The 20386-nt window shown below is 48.0% G+C and overlaps 11 protein-coding genes across 11 annotated transcripts in view; 5 read left to right on the forward strand and 6 right to left on the reverse strand.

Moving 5' to 3' along the window:
- ASPWEDRAFT_669511 (uncharacterized protein) overlaps window positions 1-610 on the reverse strand; it is a 1222-nt gene extending 612 nt beyond the window's left edge. Inside the window, exons 1-2 of the mRNA XM_040838872.1 lie at window positions 436-610; window positions 210-381 (exon numbers count right to left, since the gene is read on the reverse strand). Coding sequence (XP_040686204.1) covers window positions 210-381; window positions 436-505 — 242 coding nt within the window. The 5' untranslated portion in view covers window positions 506-610. The remainder of the gene's footprint in view (window positions 1-209; window positions 382-435) is intronic.
- A 3227-nt stretch (window positions 611-3837) lies between these two features.
- On the reverse strand, window positions 3838-5148 carry ASPWEDRAFT_31420 (uncharacterized protein; the record flags this gene model as incomplete). The annotated part of the gene is made up of 3 exons (XM_040833546.1): window positions 3838-3927; window positions 4119-4222; window positions 4503-5148. 3 exons carry the CDS (start codon window positions 5146-5148, stop codon window positions 3838-3840), a joined length of 840 nt encoding a protein of 279 aa, XP_040686205.1.
- A 290-nt stretch (window positions 5149-5438) lies between these two features.
- ASPWEDRAFT_54104 (uncharacterized protein) lies at window positions 5439-6448 on the reverse strand (the record flags this gene model as incomplete). The annotated part of the gene is made up of 4 exons (XM_040838011.1): window positions 5439-5696; window positions 5746-5963; window positions 6017-6228; window positions 6354-6448. 4 exons carry the CDS (start codon window positions 6446-6448, stop codon window positions 5439-5441), a joined length of 783 nt encoding a protein of 260 aa, XP_040686206.1.
- Window positions 6449-7069: 621 nt separating this feature from the next.
- ASPWEDRAFT_54105 (TPR domain protein) lies at window positions 7070-8722 on the reverse strand (the record flags this gene model as incomplete). Its single annotated transcript, XM_040838012.1, has 1 exon — window positions 7070-8722. The coding sequence occupies one exon, from the start codon at window positions 8720-8722 to the stop codon at window positions 7070-7072; it is 1653 nt and encodes a 550-aa protein (XP_040686207.1).
- Window positions 8723-9376: 654 nt separating this feature from the next.
- On the forward strand, window positions 9377-9880 carry ASPWEDRAFT_175811 (uncharacterized protein; the record flags this gene model as incomplete). The annotated part of the gene is made up of 1 exon (XM_040831417.1): window positions 9377-9880. One exon carries the CDS (start codon window positions 9377-9379, stop codon window positions 9878-9880), a length of 504 nt encoding a protein of 167 aa, XP_040686208.1.
- On the forward strand, window positions 9697-10553 carry ASPWEDRAFT_44679 (ankyrin repeat domain-containing protein). Its single transcript, XM_040836321.1, has one exon. It carries the CDS (start codon window positions 10074-10076, stop codon window positions 10410-10412), a length of 339 nt encoding a protein of 112 aa, XP_040686209.1. The 5' UTR covers window positions 9697-10073; the 3' UTR covers window positions 10413-10553.
- A 733-nt stretch (window positions 10554-11286) lies between these two features.
- Window positions 11287-11985, forward strand: ASPWEDRAFT_175812 (acetolactate decarboxylase; the record flags this gene model as incomplete). Its single annotated transcript, XM_040831418.1, has 1 exon — window positions 11287-11985. The coding sequence occupies one exon, from the start codon at window positions 11287-11289 to the stop codon at window positions 11983-11985; it is 699 nt and encodes a 232-aa protein (XP_040686210.1).
- A 557-nt stretch (window positions 11986-12542) lies between these two features.
- ASPWEDRAFT_140408 (N-acyl homoserine lactonase family protein) lies at window positions 12543-13847 on the forward strand. The gene is made up of 3 exons (XM_040829401.1): window positions 12543-12659; window positions 12706-12853; window positions 12899-13847. Exons 1-3 carry the CDS (start codon window positions 12550-12552, stop codon window positions 13502-13504), a joined length of 864 nt encoding a protein of 287 aa, XP_040686211.1. The 5' UTR covers window positions 12543-12549; the 3' UTR covers window positions 13505-13847.
- On the reverse strand, window positions 13534-16689 carry ASPWEDRAFT_54108 (uncharacterized protein; the record flags this gene model as incomplete). The annotated part of the gene is made up of 3 exons (XM_040838013.1): window positions 13534-13905; window positions 13951-16359; window positions 16405-16689. 3 exons carry the CDS (start codon window positions 16687-16689, stop codon window positions 13534-13536), a joined length of 3066 nt encoding a protein of 1021 aa, XP_040686212.1.
- A 223-nt stretch (window positions 16690-16912) lies between these two features.
- Window positions 16913-17799, reverse strand: ASPWEDRAFT_186700 (uncharacterized protein). The gene has a single exon (XM_040832143.1). It carries the CDS (start codon window positions 17753-17755, stop codon window positions 17279-17281), a length of 477 nt encoding a protein of 158 aa, XP_040686213.1. The 5' UTR covers window positions 17756-17799; the 3' UTR covers window positions 16913-17278.
- A 478-nt stretch (window positions 17800-18277) lies between these two features.
- ASPWEDRAFT_175816 (Zn(II)2Cys6 transcription factor) lies at window positions 18278-20321 on the forward strand (the record flags this gene model as incomplete). The annotated part of the gene is made up of 2 exons (XM_040831419.1): window positions 18278-18486; window positions 18536-20321. The coding sequence occupies 2 exons, from the start codon at window positions 18278-18280 to the stop codon at window positions 20319-20321; spliced, it is 1995 nt and encodes a 664-aa protein (XP_040686214.1).
- Between the last annotated feature and the right edge of the window lie 65 nt (window positions 20322-20386).

A 20386-nucleotide genomic window follows, 5' to 3' on the forward strand; every position in this document is an offset into this window, starting at 1 on the left:
CGTGGTCGTGGTCGTCCTTGGGAGGAGGAGCCTGACCCTTGGTGGGCTTGGGGGGGGGAGCATCACCACGCTTTCCGTGGTCCTTGGGGGGTTCCTGCGGGGCAGGAGCCTGGCCCTTGGTCGGCTTGGGGGGAGGAGCATCTCCGCGCTTGCCGTGGTCGTGGTCGTCCTTGGGAGGAGGAGCTTGTCCCTTGGTGGGCTTGGGGGGCTTAGGGCCATCCTCACGCTTGTCGTGGTCGTGCTCATCGTCCTTCGGGGGAGGAGCCTGACCCTTGGTAGGCTTAGGAGGGGGAACGTCACCACGCTTGCCGTTGTCGTTGTCGTGGTGAGGAGGGAGGTTGGTTGGCGGCGGGGGAGGAGCCTGGAGGTCGGTGGTTGGGCCTAGGAGTTGAAAGTCAGTAATGAAGCTATTCAGGGAGAGAACGGAAGACATACGCTCAGCAGGAGGAGCGGCGGCGACCATGCCGGCAACCATGAGGGCAGAGAGAACGTTGTTGAACTTCATCTTGACTGAAGAGAAGGATTGATTGGAAGATTGGAAGACTGATTGATTGATTGATTGATTGATTGAGTTGTTGATGAGAGACAGAATTGGACGGGTCAAGAGGTCTCTTTATAGGTTTCGACGTCCACCTCGAGGTACTCCTTGTCGCGTCATTTGTTCAGAGCATGGCATAACGACCGGTTTGACGTGGTCCAGAATTAGGCTGGTGTCGTCAGCCGGAGAACTCGCGAGCAGCGCAGGATGGAAGCCAAAGTGGATGTCGAGAAATGGACTCATCCACGGGGAAAGCAGTTCCGAAATGACGACCAAAGCAGTGGATCAAAATCTGGGGTGATTCGATCATTCGAGGCTGTGATGAGAAAAGACGGCGATATTCTTCGTCCATTCCAGGTGGCGATCAGCACTCGGACTTAATGCGCCGGGTCGTTTGGCTTCGTCAGCTCCAGATCTGTCGCTATTCACTGTTGGTCGGCCATTTTCAGGCACGCTTAGCACTGACCGTTTCAAGTGGCCAATATTCAAGACAACAACAAACAAACACTACCAACAGGTACAGCTATACTGTTCCTGACGACAGATAACCATGGAATAATGAACATGACAGACAACTGTCGCAACAGCATCAGCCTTACCCAACAATTCTCCATCTCGACTTCATCGCACACGCGGCCGCCGATCTTCCCCCGGCCGGGCAACTCCACTCAAATAACACCGCCAATAACAACACCAAATAAGCCCGATTACTCACGCCCATTGGCAGTGCCGCACGTCGTCAGCAATAGCTTAAAGCTTTAGGGCGTGTCGATCTTCCTTTATTTATCCATCACATCATGGAAAACCGGCGCGGTTCTGGGGTGGTCGGAAAACAGATGGTGGCTGAGAGGCTGAGCTCAAGGTTTGGTGGACCGCAATTTCAGGCTATCCAGTGCCCTAATTTGAGGTTATTGTTTACCAGTCAGGGGTATTTTTATCACAGCGTCATGGTGTCTCAATTGCGACTGGTCCAGTTGTATGTGATCATCTCACTGCCATGCTATTTGTCGACTCCATGCAGAACGCGTATTGACAAGGATTCTGGATGGCTTCACATGCAGCATAGGGGCTGAGAGCAGGCAGAGTGGATAGCCAAAGCATCTATCGATTTTCGAATCTTATGGGAGATCCACCACACCATCACATCAACTGCCGACTGCCGACTCCTTCATCCTGTAACTGTGAACTCTCCTGTCTCTCGGCGCTGGTCCTGCATCTGTGCGTGGCTAGTCTGCACCGAACCAATGTGTAAGAAATCACTCAATGCATTCATTCTTCCGGGTGCTGATCGTTTAGGCGGACGAATAACCAGCATCTCAACGGCGGCAAAGCATCGGGAAATATGTCTACGTTCGGGAAACTCGATTTAACTGTCCGTATGCAGTAGTGATGGACTGATATTGTGACCATTCACGTTTTGGCCCTACACACCATACGTATGCTCTATGCAGAAGATGATGAAGATGTGACGAGAATGAGTGTATAGCTGATGAGTACTCTGGCAGATTTAGCAACTCAACGCCGAATTTCACAGGGTAGGTAATCCTTTCAGTCAAATCTTTTTCGCTTGATGGATACTTCTAGTGGACACCAGCTGGGGGCGAGACTTTCGGGTTTTCCATGAGGAAATAGTTTGATGCATGCCAGCTTGGCTTCAGGGGGAGCCGGAGAGAAAACCAACAGAATGGGTAGTCGTGGATATCCCCTTTCTCTCAGTCTCTTCATCTAATTTCCTTCTATCTGTCTATCTGGTGAGAGAAAAGCGATGCGCCTCCCTGTTGCGCTGGCAGCCAGTGGTTGATGGTATTCCTTCTCTTCCGGTGAGATATTCCACACAGCCCAATCTAGACCAAGGGATGGAAAGGGATCTGACTCTAAATGAAGTCTTTCTAGTAACTTCCATTCTTTTCGCTCCTTCTCTCGGAATTACTTCGTCTTACTGCATCTTCCTCTCAGGCCACCTTGGCCGTGCACTTCGGTCAACGCTCCGAGATATCTAGGTCCACAATAGGGGAATATCAAGTTGGAAGATTGGGAGGGAATATTGGGACACGTAGAAGGATTTTGGATTGGACAATAGATGTTTTGCTGTTGCTTCAGGAACGGTCGTATGTCTGTCTGTGCCCTTGGTCAAACTAGAGCATTAAGAAAAGTGTTGAGGATAGCATCATCATGTCTTTGAAGCACTGTAGATGCCATGAGATCGCCATAGAACTAGTACAATTCACAATTAAGAATAATGTTTATGTCTCATCAGATACTCTCTGCATAATTAATGCATTGTCTTAATATCATCTGATATCAACGTAGACCAAGTCTGAGTGTACAAAGTAGGAATGAAAACAACAAGTCTTTATTGCAGGACAAAAACCTGTGGAATTAGCAAAATATTGAAATCTATAACCTCGATGCTACTCTTTGAAGGCCAACTAAAGTACTTTTCGGTGTTTTCGTTGACGTTTGTGGCATTTTATAATGGATGGACACAGATATATATATTTGATGCGATCGAATATGTTCACCACCAACACTGGTAAAAATGACAATTTATCCATCGGAAAAAACACGAAGCACTCCCTGATTGTTTCTACATATTCTCAAGTATATAAAATAAATCTAAATGGTCATAAAGAAGAATTCCGATATCAAATCCATGCGAATAACCAGTGTTGTCATCCCAAGATATCCAGTCACTACGACTACGACTACAACCAAAGGACCCACTCCTTCTTTCTGGATGCCTGAGTCGCCCAAAGTCTGTCCTCTTTCTGTTCTCTTTTTCTTTCCTGTAGATAACTCAGACGAGAGCATCTTGAGAACTGCCCCTCACCAATCTTTGCCAATTAATGCGACTTGCACGCTACTCTACAGCTGACTGATTTTTGAATGGCCTCGTCTGTTTATTGAGCTTGAATCTAAAGCATTTACTTTACTCTACTAACGATGGAGCTTCTCGACAGACCGGTGTTTGCTCTCCTCCCCTCCTCGATCGGCTTATCCGACTCGAATACCCACGAGACCTTCCTACGATGCCCTACGAGCCCAGCACTACGAAATCCAAGACAAATTGAGACACCAGATGATGCGGATTATGGAAATATACATGATGGCTTTGGATGAAAATATAGATCGCTGTGAGATCGCTGTGCAGCTGCTGTCTCAGTGGTGGATATGATTTTATCCCGCACACACCCAATTTTGGGCGCTGAAACCATCGGACTTTGCTGGAATGAGTCTATTTCCCGGGCCCATCACACTGGTCTCATTAATGGGATCTACGTTAGCTGAGCTCCAGACAGCTAGTTGTTTCGATCGTGATCTGCTTTCTGGAACATCGCGACTCTGACTGATTGTCTCATGCTGCCACCAGGAAGATCATGTGACCGAGGCTGGATTCAGCGTCAGGCTTTTTAAAATAACAACAAACTGTCTTGACGGATACGGAAAAGCTTCTATCTCTGGAGACGAGCAAATGATTCATACGTCGTACTGTGTGTGTCTACTTTGCTGGAGGCGCGCGGAAATAGGATCGCGGATTCTCGGTCGGTTGTTTGAACTCGCCATAGGGCCATCAACTTACCCGCAAAAAGATACCAACCAAGGACAATTTACGGTCACCGGAGGAAGAATTTTCTGCAAGGATGGCAGTGGAGAGTGAGGTTGTCAGATTTGGGCGCATGAGGACTGCTAATATCTTTGTGCGCAGTCTATCAGAGCAACATATACCAGCTTCCACTGTGCCCACCCATTCGCATGCAGAAAAGTGTTGTGAATAAGAATAGTTACATTCACAATGTCGAAGAGGTACGGTCGGAACCTATTAACGATGGTCATGGATGGCAGTATATTCCTTCCCAAGGAACTATCGTCCGGTGGTTTGGACATCCTGGTAACAGAATCGATGCATACGACTTAAGTCTAAAGACATGATTTGCTCTAACAGCATATATCTTCAGCTACATACGAAGCCTGGCAGCCCGCATTATGTCGAAAGCCTTCCGAAGCTCATCAGCATCGGCGGAGTGCAGCTCAATGTAATCTGCCGATCCACACAGCGATTTCAAGTTATTCTCCCCTCTATCATAATACCATGCGTGTCCTCGTGTCCCAAAAGCCGAGATTGCATAAATACGCTCTATACTATGGTTCTCTGGCTTGTCAAGACATCTCAAGCACGCATTGCGCGCTTGATCCTCGGCTGCTTGAATATTCTTCGGTGTTGCATTCAGAGCACCAGGTTCATGAAAGGCAAAGAGTGTGATTTGCTGTCCATTTCCCGTGAAATATCGGATAGTGATGTCGACTCGACGTTCGATACTTTCTGATGGATATTCATAGGCGACGATCCAGTCTTTCTCAGTAAAAATGTGTTTATTGTAAAGCTGGCTCCAGACTGCCGCGGATGCCGATTCACTGATTGGATTGCTCTGGGCTTCTTTCCATAATGCGAGCAACGTTGGGTCGGTGATGAGAGAAATTGCCTTCATAATGTTATAGTGGTTAGTGATGAACAGTTTATTGAAGGCATAGACCATACAGATAGGCAAACTTCGGTTTAAATCGTAGATGGGATGCTGTTTTTTATTAATCTGGTAGGATTGAGATGCCATAATGATTAAATACTGCGTGAGAGGTGATGGAGAGATTACAAGGGAAGCACCTGCATTAAAACGAGTATCTGATCGCTAAATGATTGGATCAGAGTAATTGATGCCATGTCTTCCATCCGCTGGAATACGAACAGGCGCCTACATTGCTACTGAAAATCATTACTGGATATATCAAATATGAATAACAACAGGATCAAACTAAAAGACACAATTTCACAGTCCATTGAACCATTCATCTTCCAAGAACTGCGTTGCACTCGGCCTGTCCCTCGGATCGATTTTCATGATTTTCAACACAAACTCCTTGTCTTTGGAAATTCCCGCTGACTAGCCTGTGAGAAAGGCCTCAGTTTTTCACGAGAAATATTGTCCATGATATATGATAATATCGCCAAGGTTTCATCGTCAGCGAGGTCGACAAATGATGGTGGGCACGGCCCAAAGTAGATATGGTACTTTTCGAGAATCTTGAACTCATATCCATCATGACCACGCGGTACATCAGGCTTGAAGATGAAAAAGTTATCGCCCCAAATTAGGGATATAACCTACATCGGATGTTAGCATATGAAATAAAGGAGGTGAGGTATGCAATACCATTGATCCGAACGCCCATATATCAGCTGCTGGTCCCCATTGAAGCTCAAGTTGAGCTTCAGGACTACGCCAGAGAGGTGCACCAATAGCATCCCGATCTTTGCAAAACTTGGATTCCACATGGACGGTGTTCTCAAGATCTGCGAGCTGGACATTGGTGAATCGAGGACCGCTGTCTTCAGGTACATAGTTTACTAGTACATTGTCTAGTTTCACATCTATTTTCTCGATCAGAATCTTATACTCTACTGTAAACCTATGAGAAGCATACCTGTATGCACATATCCATCCTGATGAATTACCTTCAGCCCTTCAAGAATCTTCTTCGATACATATTTTATCTCAGAAGAAGTGAGTCTTTTAGCGGCCGAAGCATCGTGGAGGTCATCATCGAGGTGCTTCAATACAATTGTAGTCGGACCACCCGGCTCTTCAATTTCATCTACCAAAGGCCGGAGTGACGCTGTTCGACGTTGAAAAAAGCTTAAGGACATTCCTCTCGTTGGCAATACGGGGATGATGTGCACTTTTCATCAAGACATTTTGCCCAAGCTTGTTACTATTCATAAATCAAGTCAGCCTGACCCTTGACTGCAGGGATGACATACCTAGCTAGCCAAATAAAGTCCTGCACTTGTTTATGGATGGTATATGCTCCCACTTTTCCAGACAGACACTGGCCTATTCTGAAAACAGACGTCATATCTGTCTGTGGCTGGATGTGAAGCTGTCAAAATGGATGCCTGGTGGTGTCGTATGCCATGGCGTAAACCTGCGGAGAAGAGCTTGCTCCACTGCCAAAAATAAACTACCGGCCTAGCCATGTTCAGTTAGCGTCGCGAATGTCGATCATTGCTGTTTATTTCATGGGGTTGAGGAGAATTAATCAGGGCATTAAAATCGTTACTAAGGACTGATTAATTTTCTGCTAAGAAAATACGGATAAACTGCGGAAGTGACGATGTGCTGATGACGACGATTCCGAAATCATAAATCCTGTAGCTTGATTCTAAACAAACTCAAATAACAATAAAGTCGGACCATGTTATCGTCCACTCTCTAATCACCGAGCACTCGTTCGATGTTGATTGCTAATTTGGGAATGTGATCGGCGGAATGGCACTTTCTCCTGATCAACCTCCGAGTAACCATATCCTTCAAATTCGTCCGCTTTTCTCGATTTCGTCACGTCTGAAAGGGGAAGGTATCGTTGCTTGTTGTGATCGGGCGGTTCGAGAGGTCAACGGTGGAGATTGACTGATGATCTTTGCGGCTGGATAGTCCTATGCTACGAAAAATCCATGTAGACGTAAGCAAAGGGAGATCAACATCGTCGGCAGAAACATGATGATTTGACCGGGACGTCGGCTGTCGCCATCGCCAGCTTCAATTGCTGGTTCACAATTTGCGCTTCTGCTTTTCGGTCGAGTCGCAGTAGACACTCATGGTACCCGTGGAGTGCCCAGACATTATTCGGATGCTGCAGCGAACGAGGCAATGTATCATCCATTCCCAGATCAGCACTATACACGGCTGCTGCATCCTCTATCTGACCTTGCTCAAGTAGAAGTGCCGCATACGCATGCCGTGTTGGTTGCATCCATCCCCAAGGCTCGTCATATGGTAGATTGTCGTCTAATGATATGGACTTCCGGAGATGATTGAACGCTGCATTGATATTTCCCCGACGGTATTCGAGTTCTCCATCCAACATGGAGTTGGCGATGGCGAGGATATCGACGCATTTATTGTTGAATAGTGTGCGACTTGCTGGTACTGATTTCAGTGCTTGATGGAAAAGAGTTCGTTCTGTTTCTGCCTCTTTCACCCTTCCTGTCGCTGCCAGTGAAACGCCTTTGGCATAGTGGATCATTGCCGTGCTAACACAGTATAGTTTCTGATCAGACGGTAAGGAAATATCCAAAATGTCATTCCATAGTCCAAATCGAATAAGGACATGCACGCGCATCGCCAGGAATCCTTCCAACCAGTCTGCCATCGGCGGGGATTCAATGCGCAACAATTCCTCCGGGATAGACGATTCCAATTGCGAGACCGTATCCAGAGCTACCTTGGACTGCCCGGCAAACATGGCGGCATATATGCGAAAGTGATAGTTGTGCGCTCGGTAGAGGGTATAGAAATTGACCGGTCCTACACGAGCAACGAAGCGTTCGTCTGCTCGAATGGCCTCAGAGTTGGAAGCAATCGCCCGTCGATAATCACCGCAGAGAATATCTAGATGAGTTGGCATATGGTGAAGATGTCCGGCGTCAGGGACGAGTCCTCGGAGATGGTCTGCTGCATTTAAGGCGAGTTCTGGGGTGCTAGACATTTCCATGAGGTGAATATAGAGGTGCAATAAACCCGGATGACGACGTGCATCATCTCGAGTAAGAGCACGATCAAGGATAGATTTAATTTCCAATGTATGCGCATTTTCAGCTGGTTTTCCTGTCTTCAAATCCCACAATTCCCATGGTGTCTCATTCATCAGTGCATCCGCGTATAGCGTTACCACGTCTAGGTCGTCTTGAAAAGCGTAATAAACGGTGCGCATTGCCTGCGAATAACCGGAATTCCATCCGGAACAGTCCTTTGATGGCTGGCCTTCGGGGTATCGAAGCCGGATCGCGTCGATCAACGCCTTTTCGACCGGTGTCGCAGTGCCCATATGGGCTTTCGCATCTTGAGCTGCTCGACGAGTCTTTTCAACAGCTGTTTTCAGTTCTTCTTCATCAAATGCTTGCCACGGCTTATTATAGTTGGGACCTAGGGCATATGCGAGTCCCCAGTATGCCATGCCGCAGGCAGGATCCTCCGCAATCGCCTTGTTGAAGCAGTTGGCTGCCTCTCCATGGTTGAAGCCATATGACCAGACGAGGCCACGGTTGAACCATATTTGAGCTTCATGACTGGTTGTTGTAATCTTTCTGTGGAAAGAGCCCAAGTCGAAATAAGCTCGTGGGTTGGCCATGTTGAGCGTTGAGGTTGTGGTGTTGATCAAGTGAGGGGAAGTGGGGGAATACCCGACAGTGCCGTCTCCACTGCAGATGCTGGAATGTCAGTCTTCATATTATTACTGATAGAGACTGTTGCCAATTTCTACTATATGGCAGTCTATGTGAAGAATATCTTATCGTTTGTAGTGCTGTAAGACTAGTCTCAGGCAAATAAATAGAATGTTCCTTACTCTAAGGTCCCATAATTTCTTTCATTCTAGTACTCTGTCAGACACGCTTACCCCACTATCCAACACAATAACAAACATCTCCATCCCAAAACTCGACCAAGACATCCACATCCATCTCATCATCTCCCATCGAGTTCATATATTTCCCACGCAGAAGACATAGCTGCGATCATGTGTTCACCAAACCGGGCTTGGCCCCCACCTGGCCAGCCTCGTCTTGACGCGACTAGGCGCTGGCCAGCCTTGACCTCGTCTTGCCCTTCCAAAATCCCGCACATTTTCTGTTACATCCCCACAGTTTCTAAATTATAGGGAGATAAACAACCGCTGGTGACTCGATACCGCGTGCTTGGCTCAGCATTCGCATAGCGAAAGGATCGGGTCCGGAACGCTTGTCTCTTTATTAAAGGGAGTTGTCGCCAGAGATAAGCCGCGGAGATGGAGGAATATGAGGAGCGAAATTTGGATCAAACAATGGATAGTTTGCAAAATGGGGATAACGTCAATGTCACCAGCGCATTTAAGCTAGATTTCAAAAATTGGACTCTGCCGCGAGATCGATGGGATTTTGAAATCGCCATTATATGCGCACTACCCCTAGAGGCCAGCGTTGTTGGTGCGCTATTTGACAGGCAATATGATGACAGAATATATGGAAAGGCACCAGGAGACACAAATGCCTACTCCACTGGGGTGATCGGTTACCATAATGTTGTTTTGGTCCATATGCCAAACATGGGAAAGGTTGCCGCTGCGACCGCGGCCGGGTATCTTCGCGCCAGTTTCGAGGGGATCCAACTCGCTCTGGTGGTCGGCATATGTGGAGGAGCTCCGTTTGGGAAGGAGCGAAAGGAGGAAGTCGCACCGACCCTGAACAGCAGAATTCTTTTGGAGAAACGCCAATGTTATGGGCTGCGCAGTATGGGGACGAGGAGGCAGTGAGGATGATGCTTGAAAAAGGCGCGCACCCTAATGTGGAGACAATTTCGGGACAGATGGGAATGCTGCTGGTGACACAACATGGACGGGAAGGAGTGGTGAAAGTTGTTCTTAAGAGGGCATTGATCCAAACTCCAAGGATCCCTCTGGCCAGACACTCATTTTGACGGCTGCACAAAATGGACATGACAGGGTTATGAAGGTTCTTCTTGAACAAGGCGTTGATCCAAATTTCACAGGTCGCTCTGAAACACCGATTCATGGGCTGCAAAAAGGACATCAGGGGGTAGGTAGAGCGACGGTTGAGAATGGTGTTGACGTTAAGTCCAAAGACGGTCCCTTGGGCCAGACACCACTATCGATTGCTGCAGGGAGGGGTCATGAGGCTGTAGTAGAGCTGCTACTTGAGTGCGGTGCTGACTCTGAGTCTCGGGGTGTTTACGAACAGACACCACTACTATGGGCTGCATGGAAGGGGCATAGTATGGTAGTGAAGCTCCTTGGAAAATGCGTTGATCCAGACCCCAAAAGCTGACTTGGCCAAACACCACTATCATGGACGTTGGAGAATAGACATCTCAAGGTTGAACTACTGCTGCTCAAGGCAGGTGCTAAGCCGTTATTAAAGCCTGATGAGAGATACTGGCAGAGTTCAGTTCTAAAAGAAAGAATTAACATGCTTGAAGTTTTCATTGAAATATTGAACCACGTAGAGCATAAACACCGCATGTCTACAATGTTTGATTCTATATAGAACAACGCTGATATAATCACAGCATTGACATGGCCGACTCGCAGCAGGGATTTTGATCTCCACAAATCAATTCATCAGGAAAAGATATCCCTCCCCCAGCCAACCCCAGCGATATCGAGACACAACTCAAACAATTTCATATCAGCATATACAGAGACATCCATGTGAAAACATCTAAAATGTCCATATAGCATCTCCACACGATAATGCATAATTACAAATAGAATGTGAGGCTTGTGAAACCAAGGCCGAAAATAACCAATATTGAGGCTGTTTACGGCCGCATTTCCACCTGTAACTCCCAACAGCGGGCCGCTGCATATATCGGATCCGGGAATATAGTTAGACCGTGTATATACAAATAGAAGACAAGCACTCAAGGACTGAAAGATGTGAATATAGTCTAGAATATATCGTTCCACTCGCTCTATTAAGGGTGATCTACTATACGACCTCGTACAGTTCGGATAATCGACTCCCCGCTTCCCCCACTTCAAAACACACACACACACACACACACACACACACACACACTCTCTCTCTCTCTCTCTCTCTCTCTCTCTCCATTTGCAATTGATACTCCCAACACCATCATCATACATAGTAATTCAAAATTAGAGCACCAGCCATCATCAAACAAGGAGAATAAGCCAGGATGAACCACATCCACCAATATGGCGTCTTCAGCGCCCTCATGCACGGCTTTTCCTCCGACGGTGTCAAAGCATCAGACATCCTCTCAGCCTGCAACCACGGCCTGGGCACGGTGTGCGAGCTGAATGGCGAAATCATCATTCTCGACGGGGAAGCCTATCACTTTACTCCGGATGGCAAACTGCACAGACTCAACGCAGACGATCGCATGCCCATGGTCGTCGCAACGGATTTCAACCCCACCTTAACCAAGGAGCTCTCCACGCTGAGCATGAGAGAATTAACTCAAGCAATGCACCCATTCTTCCCCACCAAGCAAAACAACTTCATGGCCGTCCGCATCGACGGGAAATTCAACTCCATCACCTACCGGATCGGCGGACCCCAGCACCGACCCAAAGAGCCGCTGCTAGAGCTCGCCAAGCGACAGGTCACGAAATCGTACGAGAACATCACCGGTACCCTGTTTGGCTTTTACTCCCCGCCGTATATGAACGGTGTTGCGGTGGCGGGGTTCCATCTGCACTTTTTATCGGATGACCGCACGGCGGGCGGGCATGTGTTGGATTTTGAGGCCGAAAATGTCGCTCTCAAGGCGGCTGTCAATACGCAGATGCATCTCGAGTTTCCGGATTCCGAGGCGTTTAATGAGGAGCCAATTTTGCCGGAGAGTGCGGGGGATTTGCATCTGGCAGAGTGATCTAGCAACCTGGAATTACAGAGCTTATTGCATTCGTCTTCTATTGGTCTGTAGTTGGTGTCATGGCATGGCAGACGGACAGTTGGTATTCTCCATCACCTTCAATGACTAGCTGGACAGTCTACGATCGGTCAGTTCATGTCTAATCCATTGCAAACAATACTCCCGTAGTCATCGGCAGGACGAATACGACGATCCTGGTGGTCTCGGTGGAGAGACAGGCAGGGCTCAGCCGGAATTTGCGACCCAAAACAAAAAGGGAGGGGAAAAGGGGGAGAAGACGGCCGGGTGAAGGCTCGCCAGGCAAGTGCAGAATAGAGGGCGAAGGATGAGGAGAATCAAGAAGTTGGAAGGGAAATCCACACGATATGCATAATTACAAAGCAGATCCCTTTGGCCGAGAGAGATTATAGTAAAATGATGCTATTGTGGGTCTGATTTGCACTCTGTGCTTCAGGATTACCCCGCAATGCAACCCATGTCCAGATACCCCTCTTGATGACTGCAGAATATAAATAATTCTCCCTCTCCTGGCATAGAAGCTTAATCCCATCTGCATCCAAAATGTCTGCTGCCGACCTGCTTGTGGCCGCTGGCATCCCCGCCTTCCGATGCCCAACCGGGACAAAGATGCACATTCTGGACCTGGGGACTCTGGAAGCTGACGACTCATGGTAAATATGCTGACGCCCATCGATATAATATAAGCTGATGAGATAGGATTCTCCGAGGCGCCAATGTGAGCACAACAAAAGATAAGAATCCCGTCAACAAACGGCGTGAAATGGCCATTCTGTCTGCGTTGATTGAATACCCGGGTATCGGGTTGATTCTGTATGAAACCGGATATGCGGAGGATTTGGACGTAGTATGTACACTTCTTCATGGTGGTGGTATATACTTACCTGAGTAGAAAGTGGGCGCCCCCATAACCGACATCTTCGCCCGCACCGTCTACACGGACAAACAACGGCTTCCCAACGCCATCAAAAACACCGGCAACGACATCAAAGACGTCAAGGCGATCATTATGGGTCATCTGCATCTTGATCACGCGGGCGGACTAGAACACTTTCTCGACACCGACATCCCGATCTATGTCCACGAAGAAGAATTCAAACACGCCTGCTGGGCCGTAGCCACCAAGGCAGATCTGGGCGTCTACCTAGGCGAATACATGCATCTGGAACGATTGAACTGGACTACCTTTACTGAGTCTCAGCTTGAGCTGTTTCAGGGCATCACGCTGCACCACTCACCAGGCCATACGCCAGGATTGTGTATTATGCAGGTTAACCTCCAGTATGACGGGACGTTTATCTGGACGAGTGACCAGTTCCACGTGAAGGAAAATTACGAACTTGCACATCCGCAGGGCGGACTGGCGAGAGACCATACGGCGTGGGTGAGGAGTTTGAATATGATTAAGCGGTTGGAGAGGCTATTTAATGCGAAGTTGATATTTGGGCATGACAAGGGAGTTGCGGATGCGCTTATGGTAAAGGAGTTTTACGAGTGATTTATATGAATGTATTAAGAATGCTTCAGCTATTTGAACCCCCACTGTCGCATCCAGTTATCCATAATGGCGCCGTCGATGGGTGGGAGTTCTCGCATCTTCTTGCTGGCTGCTTTGCTTTGTTTCACTTCGAAGAGAGGTTGTCCTTTTCCACTACCTTGAATGCCTTTGAAGAAGTCGAGTAGTTTGAGAGCAGGCCTATCCTGGATGCCACTTGAATCAGACTGTAAAGTGTTGATCCAATCCTCAAGCGAAATAGGTGTGACATGACAAAATCGCTGGATAGTCGGAATGAGCGAGCTCCAATCTGATGGCGAAGGATTCACAACATGAAAGACGCCACAGGAGCCCTTTCCATGCGATGTATGGACGATATCAATTACAATCCTCGCAGCCATATCCTATACCATCAGCACACATCTTCATCAGAACACTCAAATACTCACAATAGGAACCCAATCAACAGGCAGCGCCCCCAACGACTCTGGAATCTTGCCTATCGTCTTGGACGAGTGAATCAATGACGGTACCCATTCTTGTTTATTCCACATTCCCTTTCTGCTTGTTGGTCCGCCTAGTTGGCCTACGCGGTGGATGGAGGTTGATATACCGCATTGTGTGGAGGCAGCTTCGCACATTCGTTCTGCGATGTATTTCGACTCGCCGTAGCCTTGTCGTAGGGCGATGTCGGGATTATGCACGATGTTCTCAGGAATGGTCGGGCTGTCATCGACGTTCCATGCGCCTGCTGTAGAAACAGATGAGATAAAGTGTAGATGAGGTCGACGGGGACTTTCCAGAACGAATTCGATTAATCGACGCACGCCCGCTAGATGGGGATATTCGAATGCCTCGACGCCGTAGTTGAAGTTGACCATCCAGGCGTTGTGGATGATGGTGTCGACGGAGGCAGTCATCTTTTTGTATGTGAATTCGTCCAGACCGAGGTTTTCTTCGCCGAGGTTGCTGTGCACGTATTCGATTTTGTTGAGCTGTGAAGGATGGATGGATAGCCCTTTGGAAGTGAAGCTTTCGAGTTGGCGTCTGTCGGCATCTGGTGATCTGTTGAGGCTGTATATCTTGACGATGGACATGTCGAGGAGGAGTTCATGCAGGATATAGCTGCCCAGTGAGCCTGTTGAGCCGGTCAAGAGGACGGTGTGTTTTTGGCCGAAACCTCGACTGAAGCGGTCGATCAGGTCTGTTATTTTTGATGATCTGTTGGATTTAGGAGAAATTGGATGATGGCCAGTAACCAGGCTATGGAAGAACTGTGATAGCTGGTTCACAGATGGATTGGTGTAGATATGCTGGCTGTTTATTTCTGATTGTTCCTTGGGCTGCAGATGACGAGCTGCAGTTTGCAGAGTCTGGCTGAGCTGAAGAGCATGCAGTGAATCTAGTCCCATGGTGAAGATGCTCTGTTCTTCATTGATATCTTCTATCTTCGCCAGATGGGATATTGTCGCGCGGATGAATCGGCGGATATCCTCGTATGCGGTAGTCCGCGGTAATTCAGCAACCAATGCGATCTCGTTATTCGTATACACCTGATCAATCTCGTCTTTATAATCTGCGAGTATCATCTTCCGTTGAATCGTGTTCTTTGGGGATACCTTGAATGGCTTCTCTCTTGATCCAAGGATAACCCGATTCGGAAGTACCCGTCCATGTCCTGGCGCAATAGTATTCATCTTGTCGATGGCTGGCATGATCTTCTCCAGAATAGCAGAATCTGCGTCATCTCCAACCTCATTCCAATGCGGCTGCACCAATAGAGCAGCATCGAATCGTCCTTGTCCAACAACCACAGCCTTGGAAACAAGTGGATGCGTCTCGACCATCTTTTCCATCTCGATGGGATTGAACTTTTCCCCGTTGCTGAGGACAATCACATCGTATCGTCGGCCATAGTATTTCCATTTCCCCTCAGCGCCATGCGGTATCACCAGATCGCCTGTGTGGTATTCCTGGAGATCTGGCATGGTGTGAAAGATGCCGTGAAAGTCACGATGTTCCTGGCGTGGAATGACGATTTCATAAACCCCATCTCCCGTATCTTCCAGCTTCACACCAAAGTACGGGTTAAATTCAAGCACATCAGATTCCTCGCCTCCGCAGAACAACGTCCCCGTATATCCTGTTTCGGTTGAGCCCAGGGCAGTCTGTAGCTGGACGCGTTTGGAGAGGATCTTGGCCGACTCAGCTCGCATGGGCGCGCCACCATAGTCGATGCGGTGGAATCTGGACAGGACTTCGAGGCCTTCGGGTGTTTTTGTAAAGTCCTCTAGTAACGATGGCGTGGTCAGCATCCATTCCGGCTTGGCTTCATCCATGATTCTCTGCAGCAGATCGATGGTGATGTGTCGATCAGGACAGACCACCAGTGGGGTCTCGAAAAAGATGCACTCTGACAGAGCCACGATGCCAACAAAGTGGAAGAACGGGCTTGTGTTGAGTCGTCGGCGCTGCCCAGCTGAGAAGGTGAATAGGCCATGCTTCCGTCCGGGTGGAAGAGGGAGATTCTTCATATTGTCGAGTGTTGCAACGTATCCATGCGTGATGTAGACGGGTTTGGGAAAGCCTGTTGTGCCGGAGCTGTGGACTATGATGACGGGTTGATCTTCGACGTCGGCGTATTTCTTGTCAAAGGGATATGGTTCTGGGGAGGCAGCGAAGATGTCACGTAATGTGGGGATTTCAAACGTTTCTAGTTTTTCATTTTCTGCTCTGTTGCTTTGGATGTCGTTGACTAGTCGTGTTTTATCTCCAGTGAACAGGAGTTTTGTAGATTCAGTCCGGTCGAAGAGATGGCGGAATGCTTGCTGTGAGTTGCGTGTAGACAGCAGCAGACCCTATATCATAAGCATATGTCCTTCTTTTATATAGGAAGAACATACCACATGGCCAGTCTTAATACACGCCAGTACGAAAACTGCATATCGAATATCATTTGCCCCAAGATATCCCACCGTCTGCTTCTCCTCAGGCCCGAGTCTGTCGGTAATCCACCACGACAGATAATCGACTGCTCGATGAAGGTCTCCATAGGTGATTTCTCTCCAACCATTGTTAAGATCATTCAAGACAGGGTGGATACAATATAGCTTCTCTCTGATAGCTGGATTCTGCAGGACGTCCACCAACAGTCGCTTATTGGACTGAGTGTTGACTTTGTATGTCATGATGACTGCTGTGGATGTCTTTGAGTATGCCTTGGCGTATTTATAAAGCTATCTCTGCTGTGTAACATCGCAGTCTATGTCACACTTCTCAGCATCCCTATTGTACAACGGTGTTGTGAAGCAAGGGATACTCGATTCAACCTATTCAATCATACTTTCAAGCCGTTTACAGTTAGTGCATTTCCAGGTCTGTTGTGTAACTCATTAAAGTTGGAAGGGATGAGGCTGATAGAGGTGCATTTGCTTATCATGATGACAGCCAAGAATATAGAATCCGTATCGCCCACATTACAACTGGTCCTGTGCAGTCACTATTAAGATGATCTATCTAGTGATTACTTCCTGTATTTCCGTGCCGTGGAATGCTGTCACACAAGGAATGTATCGGTGATGAATATGCAGTTATTCAGACGTAATACAGTGATTGTTCTGCACGGGCAGACATCGGAGAGCCTTTGGCCTGGATCTTTCCTTTGAATGAACCGGTTCGAGTTTTCCTAGAGAATGCCCATTGCCGTACGACTCCTTTGTAATATGCAAGCAAATCTTCATCTCCATATTCACTGCATATAAAATCCGATACCGACCACTAGCGAGATGATACTGCGCCGTGCCCTGGAAAAATCGCGGATTCTCTGCGCAAGCCGCGTATCCCCCGTTGATTCAAGAATGACGAAAATACGCTCATGGCACGCAATCGCTGTGTCAGCCATGTCGTACAGAATCTCCAACAGCGGACGACGGGTCCACGCGGCTTGGTTGAGGGGTAGTTGATGCGATCGATTGCCGTGTCGCTTTCCTTGTAGAAGGAGAAGAGATTCTTCAGCTTACTGCCAAAATCCTCCAACTCTGCCTTCAGCGTGACGATCATGGGGAGGTAGTCTTTCTGCGGGAATTCGCTTTCGGGTAGACAGATGGCGACCTGGATGGGGTCTTGAGCACCAATTTGGCGCATGTAGGATAGGTAGTTGAGCGAGCCTGGATAGCTGTGGAAGAGCGTCGTTTGTATGTAAGGGCCGTAGAACTGGAAGAGATCGGGCAGCATCTTGAAGAATGCATCCCACATGAGATGTTGGATTTACGCCTTGGTGACCAGCCGCAGAAATAGACCGTCGAGTCTGTCTGTTTCATGGATAACGTCGTCGAGAGTCAACTGGTAGCTGTCGTAGAGGGCGACGGCCTTGCGGGCGTCGAGAGAGACGAAGAAAAAGGCGGAATGGACGTACTTGCTCATGGCAGAGACGATCTTGTGTTCCCTGGGGAGAAAAGGGATGGTGGCATTGTAGATGGACTGGAAGTTTTGGTGGGATAGACATTCTGTCTCGGTGTAGGAGATTCTCTGGAGAAAGTAGACAAGAACGTTGCCTGGTAGGGAGCGATGTTTTGGTTTGTAGTTATAGAGAAAGACATCCAAATATTTTGTTCAGAATCATGGAACATTTACTATTAATTGAAATGTTGTCGGTGTAGTATATCTAGTCTCCAGAGATGAAGCTATTCAGACGTTGACTCATCCGACCGGGATCCCGATCCTCCGCCGCCCCATCTCACTTCCGTCCATCTTTTCATCTCAGCCATCATCATCACCATGTTTGTCACCTTTAACAGCTCACTCACTCCAACCAGCAGCCCCTCTCCAACCTCATCTCGTCCCAGAAGGACAAATGTCGCTCGTGCCTGTGACTGGTGCCGTCTGAACCGCATCAAATGCGACGACCACCACCCCTGCAAGAATTGTCGCACTCGCCGCGTCAACTGCACCAAGGGGCGACTAACTGAGCAGGCTACTGATTATAGGTATTCTAAATATACAATTCCATAATAAAGATTGAACTAATGAATACAGAGAACTGGAACGGCTGCGATCACGTGTTGCAGAGTTGGAAGAGCAGCTCAAAACCCCGCCATCGCCAGAAGATTCAACTGTGATTGAGCCTCGAAAATGGAGTTGGCAGGGAATCTGGATGCAGGATCGATATTATGGACCTACATCGTTGAATTATTTCGTCCATCGCTTGAGTCTTTGTCTCGAGTCTTCGTCTCTTGCTGAATCCTTGTTATCCAGCAATAACATCGCAGCCATCAATCTGAACTCGTTTCAATCCAGCACAGATCTATCTCGCCATCAAGAGGAGCATCTGCTCGGCCAGTTCTGGCAGTCATATCACTGCATTACTCCTATCGTAGATGAAGATGAACTGAGGGCATACCATGACTCTCTCTGGTTGATGAATTCCCAGCCCAGTGCAATTCGCAAATCCTCTGCTCTGATGGATATCATTCTTGCACTGTGCATGCAATACAGCGCTGGGTTGATGGCTGATGGTCCATCGGATCTACACGATGGGCAATGGCTCTATCACCGATGCCAACTGCTTTTATCGAATGGGGATTCCTCCATTTCTAGTCTGCAGTGTCGAATTTATTCAGCTATTTATCTCCTCAACGCCTCTTGCCTTGATCAGTGTAGGTCCCATCTATCTATCGCTGTGAATATCGCATACACCCTAGGCCTCAACCATGAATCTACAACACTATGCCCAGTCCAGCAAGCGCTACAACGGAGAATATGGTGGACACTGTTCTTCCTCGATGCAAAACTCAACCTGGAACTGGGAAGGCCATATCTGATCAATCCACCTGACGCGACCGTCAAACTGGACCAGCCTGATATATCTGAAGATGTCACTCAATTCGAGTATCAAATACAATACGCCAAACTGATCATGCGCGTCCGCTCTATATCCTCCAACATCCTATCCAAAGCCACGCAGCTCATGTCCAGAGAAACAGAAACATCCATCCACACAAACCTCCCCGTCATTCAGCAGTGCTCTACAATCCTCCACGCCAACATGGCCACTCTCCAAACATGGCAAAAGACCGTTCCATCCGCTCTGAAAATCTCCCGAAAAGGACCTGGCGATGCCTTTTCCACGACCAAATCACCCCTAGACATCGACACCTACGCCCCCCTCTGGCTCCAGCGACAGCGAGTCATGTTGGAACTCCTCTATCACAATCTAGTCATGTACATCTATCGTCCATTCATCAGACTTACACCTATTTCGCCATCGCAGCCCACCAAGCATACCACCGACGGTAACGCCCTCCTCGCATTAAGCCACGCAGTAGCAACAATCAACATTGTCCATCAGGTCCTCACGGAAACTGATATTCTGACCGGCTGGCATCGTTCGTTTCAATATACATGGGATGCCATCGTCACTGTTCTCGGGTTTGCGGTTGTTCATCCTGTCTGTCCGTATACGTTCTCCGCAAGAAGAGCCATTACCCTTGCCATTGAGGCATTCGAGGCATTTGCTAGTTTTGGATTTACGCGAGCTGCAAATGCCGCTGCGACTGTGAGAGATATCCACGATATGATAGATAGGAGTGCCAAGTCATTTGGTAACTCCATGGGGAGCAACCAGCTTCCAACTCCGTCCGAGTCGCTGAAGGGGGCGGATTTGCAGAATATACCTACTCCGGATTTTGCATCGATGGTGAATTCTCTGGCCTCACCAACTTCACAGTCTGATATCTTTGACGTGAATAACCTGGATATCCCATCTATACCAGTGGATCTGCTTGGTTTGGATCAGTCTTGGTGGGATAATAGCATACACTAGTGTGCTATGTAAAATGCCATTATATTCTATTCTATTCAGATCAAGGCTATCTATCTATAACGTCA

The sequence above is a fragment of the Aspergillus wentii genome (assembly GCF_001890725.1).
Source record: "Aspergillus wentii DTO 134E9 unplaced genomic scaffold ASPWEscaffold_7, whole genome shotgun sequence".
NCBI classification, from domain to species: Eukaryota; Fungi; Ascomycota; class Eurotiomycetes; order Eurotiales; family Aspergillaceae; genus Aspergillus; species Aspergillus wentii.

Bases quoted from the DNA above. Each gene is read 5' to 3' on its own strand.
- ASPWEDRAFT_44679 (XM_040836321.1), top strand. From the start codon at position 10,074: ATGAAGGTTCTTCTTGAACAAGGCGTTGATCCAAATTTCACAGGTCGC.
- ASPWEDRAFT_140408 (XM_040829401.1), top strand. From the start codon at position 12,550: ATGTCTGCTGCCGACCTGCTTGTGGCCGCTGGCATCCCCGCCTTCCGA. The intron at 12,660-12,705 runs GTAAATATGCTG...CTGATGAGATAG, and splicing joins CTGGAAGCTGACGACTCATG to GATTCTCCGAGGCGCCAATG. The intron at 12,854-12,898 runs GTATGTACACTT...TTACCTGAGTAG, and splicing joins ATGCGGAGGATTTGGACGTA to AAAGTGGGCGCCCCCATAAC.
- ASPWEDRAFT_186700 (XM_040832143.1), bottom strand. From the start codon at position 17,755: ATGTGGGATGCATTCTTCAAGATGCTGCCCGATCTCTTCCAGTTCTAC.